The sequence below is a fragment of the Molothrus aeneus genome, chromosome 2 (genome assembly GCF_037042795.1).
Source record: "Molothrus aeneus isolate 106 chromosome 2, BPBGC_Maene_1.0, whole genome shotgun sequence".
Classification (NCBI taxonomy): Eukaryota; Metazoa; Chordata; class Aves; order Passeriformes; family Icteridae; genus Molothrus; species Molothrus aeneus.
This window is the reverse complement of record NC_089647.1, coordinates 117,020,325-117,032,257: the sequence shown is the minus strand read 5'-3', so window position 1 is coordinate 117,032,257 and position 11,933 is coordinate 117,020,325. Positions and strand designations below refer to the sequence as shown.

Genomic DNA, 11,933 nt, shown 5'->3' with positions numbered 1-11,933 from the left:
GTTCCCGCAGCTCTGCCAGGGCTGCGCCGCGGGGTTACGGCTGAAAAGGCGGTGGCAAAGCCGAGCCCCATCCCGCTCTTCCTCCTCCTCCTCCTCCTCACGGCCAGGCACAGGAGCAGCGCTGGGGGCAGATCCCTGCCCTGCCAGGGGCTGGAAGGAGCGGCGGGACAATCCTGGCTCCGCTGGAGGAGCCCCCAGGGCCGGCCGGGGGTGCGGCGGGCACCGCCCTGCAAAGATCCCAGAGCCACAGGAAAGCCAGACAGCACCTTCATGGAGCCGTGGAATTCCGGCGGGGTTTGGGTGGGAGGGACCCTAAATCCCACCCAGGGCCACCCCTGCCATGGCAGGGACACCTCCCACTGTCCCCAGTGCCCAGCCTGGCCTTGGGCACTGCCAGGGGTGCAGGGGCAGCCCCAGCTGCTCTGGGCACCTTCCCATGGCGCACCCAGCCCCCCCCGAGCAACCTCCCCCTTCCCCCAAATCAGCTCCGGGGTGGGGCTGAGGAACCGGAGCCGATGGCTTAAAACCAGCCCGGGAAAGTTGGGAAGAGTCGAGGAGGGCCATATGGCTCCAGCACTCCCTAAAAATGTAATTGCTGCCTTCAGGTGGCCGCACAGCCTCTCCTTCTAATGAGAGAGATATTGAAAGACCTGGACTGTTTGTGTGACATTTCAATAAATAATGCGGAGATTTGACAACATTTCCATATTCCTCCTTTAATGTCTGAATGTCTCTGACTTAATCCCAGTTCCTTGGCATTTATTACTGTTTGTTACACTAACAAGTGAGATTATGAGAATTCTAATGAAGGCTTCCAGTGAAAACCTCTGTGATTAAAATGCCATAATAACAGTTGCATGCATTTATGTGCCTGATTATCATAATCTATTTAGCACAAGTAAACACACAAACAGAAGGAGAAAAGCGAGCCCACTGCCACTCCAGCGAAAGGAGAATTGGAAATGAGGGAGAAACAATGTAAATATGTAAATGTCCTTGTGTATTCTTTTTATCTTTTTTTTTCTCATCCTTGCTCCCCTCCCCAGCCCCCCCGCCCCGTGTGCTAATGAGACATCCACGGTTCGTCACATGTGGTCCCTCTTTGCCGGCCGGGGTGCGGGTTTTGGGCCATCTGCTGGGGCCACCGTGCCGAACAAAGGCACCCCGAGGGCGGGGGGGACACTGCCGCAACCTTTGACACCGCGGCCGGCGGGTTCTGGTGTCCTCCCGTGCGGGCTGGGGTTTGCTCACTGCCAGCGCCGCCCTCAGCTGCTCCCCCGGCAGTGCCAGCCCCGCCGGGCTCCGGCGCCCCAAAACTGCCAGAACGACGAGGAGAAACCTCGGGAAATCTCTGACAGAGACTGGGCTTTCCAGCCTTCTGGGGAGGGGCTTTTTTCATATTAATAAACAAAGCTGTGACAACCTGGTGGGAGGGATTGTCCCACTCTGCTCCGGGCTGGGGCAGCCTCACCCCCAGTGCTGGGACAGTGCTGGGTGTGTCAATGAAAGATCAGAAGCTCTTGGACAGTGTGCAGAGGAGGGACACGGGGATGGGGAAGGGTCAGGAGGGGCCCCCCGAGGTGGCCTGGGCAGCCCAGGCTGGAGCAGCCTGAGCTCAGAGCTCCCCGGGGCTGCAGCTCCTCCCGAGGGGCAGCGCAGGGACAGCTCCGAGCTCTGCTCTGGGACAGGGACAGCACCAGGGAGCGCCTGGGGCTGGGCCAGGCCAGCTCAGGCTGCAGAGCAGGGCAAGGTTCTTGCCCAGAGGGTGCTGGCACTGCCCAGGCTGCCCAGGGAATGGGCACGGCCCCGAGGCTGCCACAGCTCCAGGAGCCTTTGGCCAGCGCTGCCAGGGATGCCCAGGCTGGGCTTGCTGGGCTCTGGGCAGGGCAGGGCTGGCACTGGGGGGTCCCTGGGGGTCCCTCCGGCTCAGGAGATTCTGCAATTCCAACTTCTCCACCCCAAGGACCTCCCAGGGCAGTGAAAAGCCCTGGCCAGGGAGTGTTTCCCCATGAGCCCAACCCTTGTTGCCTCCACATCAAACCCTCCCTGGAGGCACCAGCCCCTCTGCCTGAGGAATCCAAACCCTCAGGGCTCGGTCAGACAGGGGTATTCACCTGGAGCATCAGGAATTTTGAGGAGTTTTCCTTATGAGCACAGGGTAGGGACAGGAGAAAGGGATAACTTGAGGAAAACTGATTTCCAGTGAGTGTTTGCAGGGCAGCAAAACACATCCACGGCTTTGGGCTCTCTCAGCACTGAAGCTTCGCCAGAGCTGGCTCATTTTTAAGGAGCTCCCAGCCAAACTCAAGCCATGGGAAGTGGAAGAGAAGAAGGGGAGTGTAAGAGTGACACAGATAAGGGGCAAAGTGTGACAAAGAGTTCTGAAAACGTTGGTCAGGAAACTTAAATGAGAACTGGAAACTGATGCTCCATTTCATGGGAAGAAAGACACAGGATGGGTCCAGAGGATGCTGTGGTGCCCCAGGGCTGGAGCCCCTCTGGAGCCAGGCTGGGAGAGCTGGGGGTGCTCACCTGGACAGGAGAAGCTCCAGGGAGAGCTCAGAGCCCCTGGCAGGGCCTGCAGGGGCTCCAGGAGAGCTGCAGAGGGACTGGGGACAAGGCCTGCAGGGACAGCACCCAGGGAATGGCTGCCACTGCTCTGGGAATTCCATGCCAGCCCTGCCCACCCTGCCAGGGAACAATTCCTCATTGCCAAGATCCCACCCAGCCCTGCCGTCTGGCACTGGCAGCCATTCCCTGGGTGCTGTCCCTGCATCCCCTGGAAATTGTCTCTCTCCAGCTTTCCTGGGGCTCCTCCAGGCCCTGCAAGGCCACCCTGAGCTCAGCCCAAAGCTTCTCCTGTGCAGGTGAACAATCCCAAACCGTTCCCGGCAGTCCCGGGGGTGTGAGGCCGTTTCCAGGGATGGCCCTGCCTGGGAGGGACCTGAGGAGTCTGACTGACACCAGACCCGGGATCCGGCCTGCCTTTTAAATAGCAATTTAATTATTGTGTTCTCGCTGACAGCAGGCTCTTGAGTGTCAAAAGTTTATAAATAAAAAGGTTTTTTTTTTCCTGCTGAATGAGACCAGGAGATGGCCAATTTCCCGCATGTTTTTAATCCTGCAGAAATCACAAACATCAGCTCTGGTATTTCTGAGGCTTCCCTCTGGGTGACTCCTGTGAAGATGAGAAGCTTTTCCCGTCTCTGATTGAATGGGAAGGCATGCTGAGATTTTGGCAAGGCGCGTGTGTCTCCAGCACTTCCACGGAGCAAGTGTGAACACAAACAAACCCAGCGCTGGAAAAGGGGAGAGCCCCGGGGGAGGAACAGCGCCTGCCCCGCTCGGAGAACTCGAGTTTCCTTCTCGGAGCCCGCAGGTATCAAATGTGTTAATTGGGCAGCTGGAGCTGCACCAGGGCTGGGCTCCACCTGGAAGTCCGAACAGCGAAATACATCTGTACCCGATTGAGACGCAGCCAGAAGGAAATTAATGCGAAGGAAAAAGGGAAAAAAAAAAACCCAAAACAACCCGAGGAAAAGGGGCCAAACCTGACTGCTGGCGTTTCTCTCTCCATGATTGCGCCCTCACCCCCCTGAGCAGCGGGCAGAGCTCCCTGGGCTCCTCTCCTCGCTGGCAGGTGCCGAGCTCCGCGGTCCGGAGGCGCTTGGGGTGCGGCAGCGGCGACCCCGGGGGAGGATCCCTGGAGATCCCGGCCTGAACTGGGAGCTTCCCGAGGCTCTGGAGCCGCGCAGCCCAGCCTGGAGCCCAGATGGGCGGCAGACAGCGCTGACTTCCCGAGCAGAGCCCAAACCGCGTTCAGCTGCGGGAGCTGCGGCCGCAGCCCGGCCTCGGTCCCTCGGGTGCCTCGGGTTCCTCCCGGCCGGAGCGGGCGGCTCCAGCGGGGCCGGGGGCTTCCCTCGGGCAGCGAACCCCATCCAGGAATAACCGCGTGACATTCCAAGCGATTTCCAGCACGAGAGCGGTAGTCTGGTTTTTATTAAGTTATCACTTCATCATGTTCCCTGATTGCCTTCATTCATGCCTTAGTTGTCTACAGACGCTATTAAAAAAAAAAAAAAACTAATACATATTCATAGCGCGGCAAATGGGCTCTGCTCCACATTTTAGTGTCAAAATCAAGTTCGGGTGAAGGGCTCCTCTGGGAACCCTCCGGGGCCGCTTCCCGGGATGCGCCAGCGAGGGGCGGCTGCGGCGCGGAGCCTTCCCGGGTCCGGGGAGGGGGAGGTGCGACACTTCATTTGTCATCTCACGGCGGGGACCGTCCCCTCTTCCTCGCACCCCCCTGCACCGGGCTGTCCCGGTCCCGGTCCCGGTCCCGATCCCGATCCCGATCCCGGTCCCGATCCCCGGTTCCGATCCCGATCCCGGTCGCGATCCCGATCCCGGTCCCAGTCCCGATCCCGGTCGCGATCCCGATCCCGATCCCGATCCCCGTCGCGATCCCGATCCCGATCCCGGTCGCGATCCCGGTCGCGATCCCGATCCCGGTCCCAGTCCCGATCCCGGTCGCGATCCCGATCCCGATCCCGATCCCGATCCCGATCCCGGTCCCAGTCCCGATCCCGATCCCGATCCCAGTCCCGATCCCGGTCGCGATCCCGATCCCGATCCCCGGTTCCGATCCCGATCCCGATCCCGATCCCGATCCCAGTCCCGATCCCGATCCCGATCCCGATCCCGGTCCCGATCCCGATCCCGGTCCCGATCCCGGCCCCGCGGGCTGCGGGCGGGACAGAGTTCGTGTCCAGACGGATGGACAGTGGTCACCAAGGACATTGCTCCCTTAGGGACTCAGATCCCGAGATTTCTGCTGCGCACTCGGAGAGGGGTTTCCTCTCTGCAGGGGGGAGAGGAAAAAAAAAAAAAGAAACGAAGGAAAAAAAAGGAAAGAAACAAGAAAAAACGGAAAAGAGGAGAAAAGGAAAAAGAAAAGAAACGGGGAAAAGGTGAGGGAAGGAAAAGGAGAAAAGAGAAAGGAAAAGGAGAAAAGAGAAAGGAAAAGAAGAAAAGGAAGGGGAAGGAAAAGAGGAAAGGGAAGGGGGAGGGGGAAGGAAAAAGGAAGGAAAAGGAAGAGGATCCAGCCCGCTGCCCATTTCTCCCTCCCGAGCCCCCAGGGTGATGCCAGAACGGCCTCAGGACGCAGCGGCCCCGAGCTCCGGCTGCCCCCCGGCACCCCCGCCCTCCGTCCATGCCCGCCCTCTGTCCATGCCCGCCCTCTGTCCATCCCTCTGTCCATCCCTCTGTCCATCCTTCTCTCCATCCCCTCTGTCCATCCCTGCCCTATGTCCATCCCTCTGTCCCTCCCTCTGTCCATCCCTCTGTCCATCCCTCTGTCCATCCCTGCCCTCTGTCCATCCCTGCCCTCTAATCATCCCTCTGTCCATCCCGCTGTCCATCCCTGCCTTCTATTCATCCCTCTGTCCATCCCTCTGTCCATCCCGCTGTCCATCCCGCTGCCCAGGCCATGGCCGGAGGCTGTTCCCCGCCGTTCCCCGCTGTGCCCTCCGGCAGGTGAACCCCAGCTCAGCTCCAGGGCCCCTCTCCAGCCCCCGGGGGGCTCCCGGGATGTTCCTGCCGGGGCCGGGGGGGCTGCAGGGCCCTGCTCGCTGCTGCAGCTCCGCTGCTCCCGGGGCAGAGCCTGGCGGACCCCACGGGGAATCCGGGACCCCCATCCGTTTGACAGCTCCTTCATGGAGAAGGGAAGGTCCCAGCCTTTAGGAAGGAAAACTGCAGAGCCCTGGCGGACGGCAGACGAGCGCTGCGGCGTTTTCCTCGCTGCCCTGGGGACGATGCCCCCGCCCGCCGCCCCTCCCGGCCCGGCCGGGGCCCGTTCCCCCTCCGCCGGCCGGGCCCTGCCGGGGGCCGGGGCGGCTCCGGGGCTGAATTCGTTGTGCTCGTTGTCGCTCTGTTTTCTCGGAGCCGCCAGGCGAAGGCAGCGCCCGGCTGCGGCTGCCGCTCCCCACGAAACAAACCAAACTTTGCGCAGCTCCCCTCCCGTCCCTCCCCGCACCTCCGGGGCTCAGCCCCAGCCCCCCCATCCTCGGGGGTCCCCCCTGGCCGCCCCGCGTCCCCGGTGGCCGGGCCGGGCGGCAGCGGGACACACGCCGGGCGGCGGGCCCGGCTGTCGCGGGGACAGATTTTCCTAATTGACCTGTTACGGATCATCCCCGCAACCGTTGGCAAACACATTTCCACGCTTCACTTCTTAACGTTTTAAATACATATTTAACGGATGGTTGAGGCTTGCCGGGCCAGCTGGGAAACACACGGGTGTAAAAATAATACAACAAAGGCAAAGGGGCCGGGGGGGGCGGCGGGGAGGGGGCGGCCGGGGGATTTACCCCAGTGCGAGGAAGCTCCGACCCTGTTGCGCGGAGCTGCCGGGGCGAGGGGACTCGCCGGGAGCCGGGCGAGCTGCGCAGGAAGGCGGGAGGCATTTCCGAAGGTCATTTTTTGTTCGTTTGTTAACGTCTTTTACTCTTTCTTTCTCTCTTTCTCTCCCCTCTCCCGCTCCCTTCTCGCTGAAGGCTTTTTTGGGGCAGATTTAAGCGGCCGCTCCAAGAACTTCTGCAGGTCTCTGCGGGGCCGGAGCCGGGGGGATGCTCGGGGCGATTCGCTCCTGGGGAACGGAGAGGCCGAAATCCCGCTTTTCTCCGCCTCTCTTTGCACCACTTGACGGGGGAATTACGCCCGGGCTCGGGGCAGGAGGGGGCACCGGGCGGGGGAAGCGCTGCCCGGTGCGTGCCGGCGGACGGGCCGGGCACCGGGGAACACCGACGTGCCGGGGGCTGCTTGGTCCCGTCCCCGTCCCCGTCCGCGTCCCCGTCCCGTCCCGCCCCCCCAACAGCTGTTCCCGGCGCTGTCATTGTTGCGTTTTATTATGGATCTGACAAAAGTCCCTCCCCCCCGCCGCGCCCCCCCCGCCGGGCTCCCCGCGCCGCTCGGGCCGGCGCCCCCCGCCCCACCGAGCCGGAGCGGCCCCGGTGACATCAGCCGTGCCCCCGCCGCCGCCGCGGATTGGCGCAGCCCCCCTCCCTCCGCCCGGTGACATCGTTCCTCCCCGGCGCGGCTATAAAGCGGCCGCGGCTCCGCCGCAAGGTGCGCGCTGCTGCTGCCGTGCTCGCCCGTCCCGGCGCGCCGCTCGCCACGGTGAGTGCGCCCGTGAGTGCCCCCCGCGCCCGCGGCCCCGCGCGGACCCCAGCCCCGGAGCCAGGGGAGGGACGGGACGGGACGGGACGGGACGGGAGCCGCCCCCGGCCAGGGGAGGGCGGGCAGCGGGGCCGGTCCCGGTTCGGCGGAGCGGGGTCGCCGACGGGGCGGGCGCGGGGCCCCGGCGAGCCGCGGCGGGCGCTGACGCGGGGCTCTCTCCCCTCCCCTCCCCGCAGGCTGCCCGGTGCGCGCCGCCGCCCCGCCCGCCGGGCCATGGACTCGGACGCCAGCCTGGTTTCCAGCCGCCCGTCCTCCCCGGAGCCCGATGACCTCTTCCTCACGGCCAGGAATAAAGGCAGCGGCGGGGGCTTCACGGGCGGCACCGTGTCCAGCTCCACGCAGAGCGACTCCCCGCCGGAGCTGAGCGCCGAGCTGCGCAGCGCCATGAGCGCTGCGGGGGTGGTGGTGGTGGACAAGCTGGGCTTCAAGTCCTCCTCGTCGTCCTCGTCGTCGTCCTCCTCCTCCTCCTCCAAGAAGGACAAGAAGCAGATGACGGAGCCGGAGCTGCAGCAGCTGCGGCTGAAGATCAACAGCCGGGAGCGCAAGCGGATGCACGACCTGAACATCGCCATGGACGGGCTGCGGGAGGTGATGCCCTACGCGCACGGCCCGTCGGTGCGCAAGCTCTCCAAGATCGCCACGCTCCTCCTGGCGCGCAACTACATCCTCATGCTCACCAACTCCCTGGAGGAGATGAAGCGCCTGGTCAGCGAGATCTACGGCGGCCACCACGCCGGCTTCCACCCCGCCGCCTGCCCCGGCGGCATGGGCGCGCACTCGGCGCCGCTGCCCGGCCACCCGGGCCACCCGGCCTCGCACCCCGTGCACCACCCCATCCTGCCCCCCGCCGCCGTCTCCAGCGCCTCCCTGCCCGGCTCCGGCCTCTCGGCCGTCAGCTCCATCCGGCCCCCGCACGGGCTCCTCAAGTCGCCCTCGGCCGCCGCCGCCGCCGCCGCCGCCGCCCCGCTGGGCAGCGGCTTCCAGCACTGGGGGGGGATGCCGTGCCCCTGCAGCATGTGCCAGGTGTCGGCCCCGCCGCACCACCACGTCTCCGGCATGGGCACGGCCAGCCTGCCCAGATTAGCCACCGACACCAAATGAGTCCCTCCCGCCGCGCCCCCGGCACCTCCAGGACCTACAGACGCTCCCCCCCCGGCGGCAGCGGGATCGCCCCGCTCCGCTCCCGGGGCCGCCGGAGGGGCGGCGGGAGCGGATGGAGCCGGCCCGGGGTCTGCCCTGCTTCCCGAACGCGGGGGAACCCCCCCGGCGCGGTAAACCCCGCGCTCCTCCCGTGGTTTTAATTTTCCGACGATGCCGAGGACTCCGCAGGAGGGGAGGGCGGCGGAGCCGGGGCTCGGCGCTACCGGAGGAACCAAAACTGCGGAGGGGCTTTGGCTCGTTTATTCGTTCCTGCGCCCCTTCCCTCCCCTCTCCCGGTCTCGTTTCTACACGCGGAGCCTTCCGAGCCGCCCCCGGCTCGCATGCCCCGGATTGCCCATCCCGGGGGGCTCCGGGAGCGCCGGGTCCCGCCCTGCCCTCCCCGGGGCTGCGCCGGTTCTCGCTCCGGTGCGGGCTTTGTAAATAGACCGATAACGACGCGAGTCCGCTCTGCCTGAGCTTTCCGTCCGTGCACTTGTTCTGTGTCAGCCTCATGAGTGAAATAGGGGTCGGTTCGCCTTGATTTCCTTCGTTTGGGTTCTTGGGGTTTGGTGGGTTGTTTTACTTTTAAGCGTATAACACGTTTGTTTCCGTTTCTTTTTCTTTTACGTTCCTGCCACCTTTAACAAACTTCGAACTCTTTAATGCTCTTTCTGTGTAGGAACTTTCACGCTGTCCGTGTTGCAATACTGAGAACTTGGGCTTGTTTCTGAAATAACAACTTTTCTTATCGCTGTCCCTTGCAGAGATTTTATCATCTGTTTATTTTTGTAAAAAAAACCCAAAAAAACAAACAAAAAAGAAAAAGAAAAAAAAAGTTGCTAAATAATATTTATTACTTGTTTGGTTGCAAAAAAAAAAAAAAAAGAAAAAAAAAGAAAAAAAAAAGTGATCCACTGTTGAGATTTTAAATAAATAAAAAAATTTAAAAAAGAAAAGCAGTTAAAATAAATGTCCTTTTTCTCTTCCTCGCTGTTCCAGGGAGGCGGAGACAGACGGGGAAGGGATGGGAATATTTTAGGCGCATCCTTGACTTTCGCGAAGTTTTTTTGTCAGTTTGCCTCGCCGGCGAATCGAAACCGTTCGAGGGTTGGGTTTGGGGTTTTTTTTTGTTGTTTTTTTTTTTTTTTTTCCCTTCCTCATTTATTCCATTTAGAATCAGAGCGGTGAGGAAGAACCGACCAGTACCGCGTCGGTAGCGTGAAAATTTCTGTCTGTCGAATGCAGCGCTTGGCAAAAGCGAAATATTAATTAAATATTAATTCGGGGAGAGGAACCATCCAGCTTGGCGCGGGGGAGTTCGCTCCCTGCGATGGCGTCTGCGCATTTGACCTTCAACTAAAACCCCACCAAACGAAAATCCACGCAAAAGCGAATTACTTGGGGACAACCCCTCATTTTTTCCCCTCCCGAAGCCGCTCATGTCTGTGGCCCGGGGAGATTTTGGCAGTTCTGGACGCAGGTGTTGGGGCGGGAGATATTCCGCACACCCCGGGGAAAGGGCTCCGGGGTTTCTGGGGAAAAGGAGCTCGAGGGGCTCGGGACGGGCTGAGGTTCCCGTCTCTCCTGACCCACAAACGGCAGCGCATTGATCTCAATATTTCGGGCTGCACCGGCAGAAATACACAATTATTCATCATTCGGCGGCTCGGGGGGAGTTTGGGGAGCGCAGATGCCGGCGGAGAATGAGAGCGGGGCCAGACCCAGGGGATTCCTTGTTTGGTTTGGGTTTTTCCTGCAAACCGAGCGGTCCCGGGTGGCCGAGCCCTGCTCGCTCCCCGCGGGCTGTGGCGGCTCCGGGCGTTCCTGCGGGGCTGGGCCGGCTCCTTCCCTCCTTGCCAGCCCCTCCAGGAGAGCGGCGGGGGCTGCGGAGGAGCGGCCGGCATCCCGGACCGCGACAGCGGTGATGGCCATGCCCAGCCCCTCCAGGAGAGGTGCAGAGGAGTGTCCCGCACCCCGGACCGCGACAGCGGTGATGGCCATGCCCAGCCCCTCCAGGAGAGGTGCAGAGGAGTGTCCCGCACCCCGGACCGCGACAGCGGTGATGGCCATGCCCAGCCCCGCTGAGATTCCCCTTCCCGTAGCCTGGCCAGCACGGCGCTGGCACAGACACAGCCCAGGGGACACATGGCGAGCACGGCGCTGGTGGCCCAGGTGCCTTCCCCTGGTCCGGGGGTGTCCCCGGCTTTAGGGGCCGCCCAGGTGCGGGTTCGGTGCCGCCCTGCGGCTCTCGAGGCACAAACCCCCGCCTCTGCCTCCCCCCGCCGCGGGAGAAAGCCCGAACAAGGAGCGGGCAGGTGTCCGCCAGCGCCTGGGGACGGTGCCCGGGACGGGAGCCCTGTGCCAGGCTCGCTGCCCGCCAGGGCCGCCCGGGGCCGGGCAGGGGCAGCGGTGCCCGAGGCCGCCGAGCCCAGCGCTGCCCGGGCACGGTGGGGAGCGGCCGTCGGGGACGGAGCCCCCCGGGCCAGTTCGGCTCCCGGAACCCCGGCAGCGGTGCCAGACCCCCCCGCACCCCCGTCCGCGGGGAGGCCGCGATAAGCAGAGCAGCTTTCCCAATTAGCGGAGCTCCGGCGAGGGAGCGCTGCTGCGGAGGAAGGGCAGGAGCAGGTGAGAATTAGAGGGAGCATCATTAGGAGCTGTTCTTTGTCTCTATTAAAGGCAATAATTAGCACCCTGACAGATGCAAAAGTCGGCAGTGGCCAGAAGCTGGTAAATCCTGCTCGTCTGCCTGCCCGGCTCGCCCCCGGAGGGGCCTGGCCCTGTCGCTAACAGGTGGCCCCGGGGAGCCCCGACGGGCAGGGGGGGACATCGGGGACACGGCTCTGCTGCGGGGCCCTCCGGCCACGCCGCTGCCGAAAGCAGCCAGGGCAGCATCTCCCCCGCCCCAAACGGGCCCTGCCCGCCAGGCCGAGCCCGCGCATCCTCCCCGGGAGCGGGGACACGCGGGGCTGGCACCGGGGCTGGCACCGGGGCTGGCACCGAGCCGTGCCGGGCACTGCCTGTGCTCCCCAAAACCCCCATCACGGGCTACCTGCGATTGAGCTCGGCCGTCCTGCGGCCCCCCCCCAGAGCTCCCCATATGTTCCCCCGGCCCAGGCAGGGCCCCGCGGGCCCGCAGCCGGGTAAGGTTGCAGCGAGGGGCGTCCATCTGCTCCGCGGGGCTCCTGCCGGGAGCCCCAGGGAGCCGCACGGAGCCCTCCCTCCATCCTCCTCCGGGCTTTCAGGCGCTCTCGGGTCTATCGCGACCTGTCCCGACAGGAGGAGGAAGGCCCTGCCCGCACATCCTGGCTCCCTCCTCACCCCCTCACTCCTTTCCTTCCTCTTTCCCCGACCTCCTCCCTGCTTTCCCCTTCTCTTTCCCTCCTTCCCCGCCTTCCCCTTCTCTCTCTTTCCTCTTCTCCTTCTGTTCCCCACCGAGCCCAGGCCCAGAAGGGGAGAGAGGGGCAGGCAGAGCTCACCAGGGGCTGCAGTGACAGCACAGGGAGCAAGGGAGAGAAACCTGAGACAGGGGAAATTCAGGTTCAATATTGACAATGAGGAAT

The 11,933-nt window shown here is 63.4% G+C and overlaps 1 protein-coding gene across 1 annotated transcript; it reads left to right on the top strand.

Moving 5' to 3' along the window:
• Window positions 1-7,137: 7,137 nt before the first annotated feature.
• On the top strand, window positions 7,138-9,136 carry LOC136571353 (oligodendrocyte transcription factor 2). Its single transcript, XM_066571729.1, has 2 exons — window positions 7,138-7,173; window positions 7,410-9,136. The coding sequence occupies exon 2, from the start codon at window positions 7,447-7,449 to the stop codon at window positions 8,332-8,334; it is 888 nt and encodes a 295-aa protein (XP_066427826.1). The 5' UTR covers window positions 7,138-7,173; window positions 7,410-7,446; the 3' UTR covers window positions 8,335-9,136.
• Window positions 9,137-11,933: the final 2,797 nt, after the last annotated feature.

Coding starts and splice junctions, on each gene's coding strand:
- LOC136571353 (XM_066571729.1), top strand. CDS start 7,447: ATGGACTCGGACGCCAGCCTGGTTTCCAGCCGCCCGTCCTCCCCGGAG.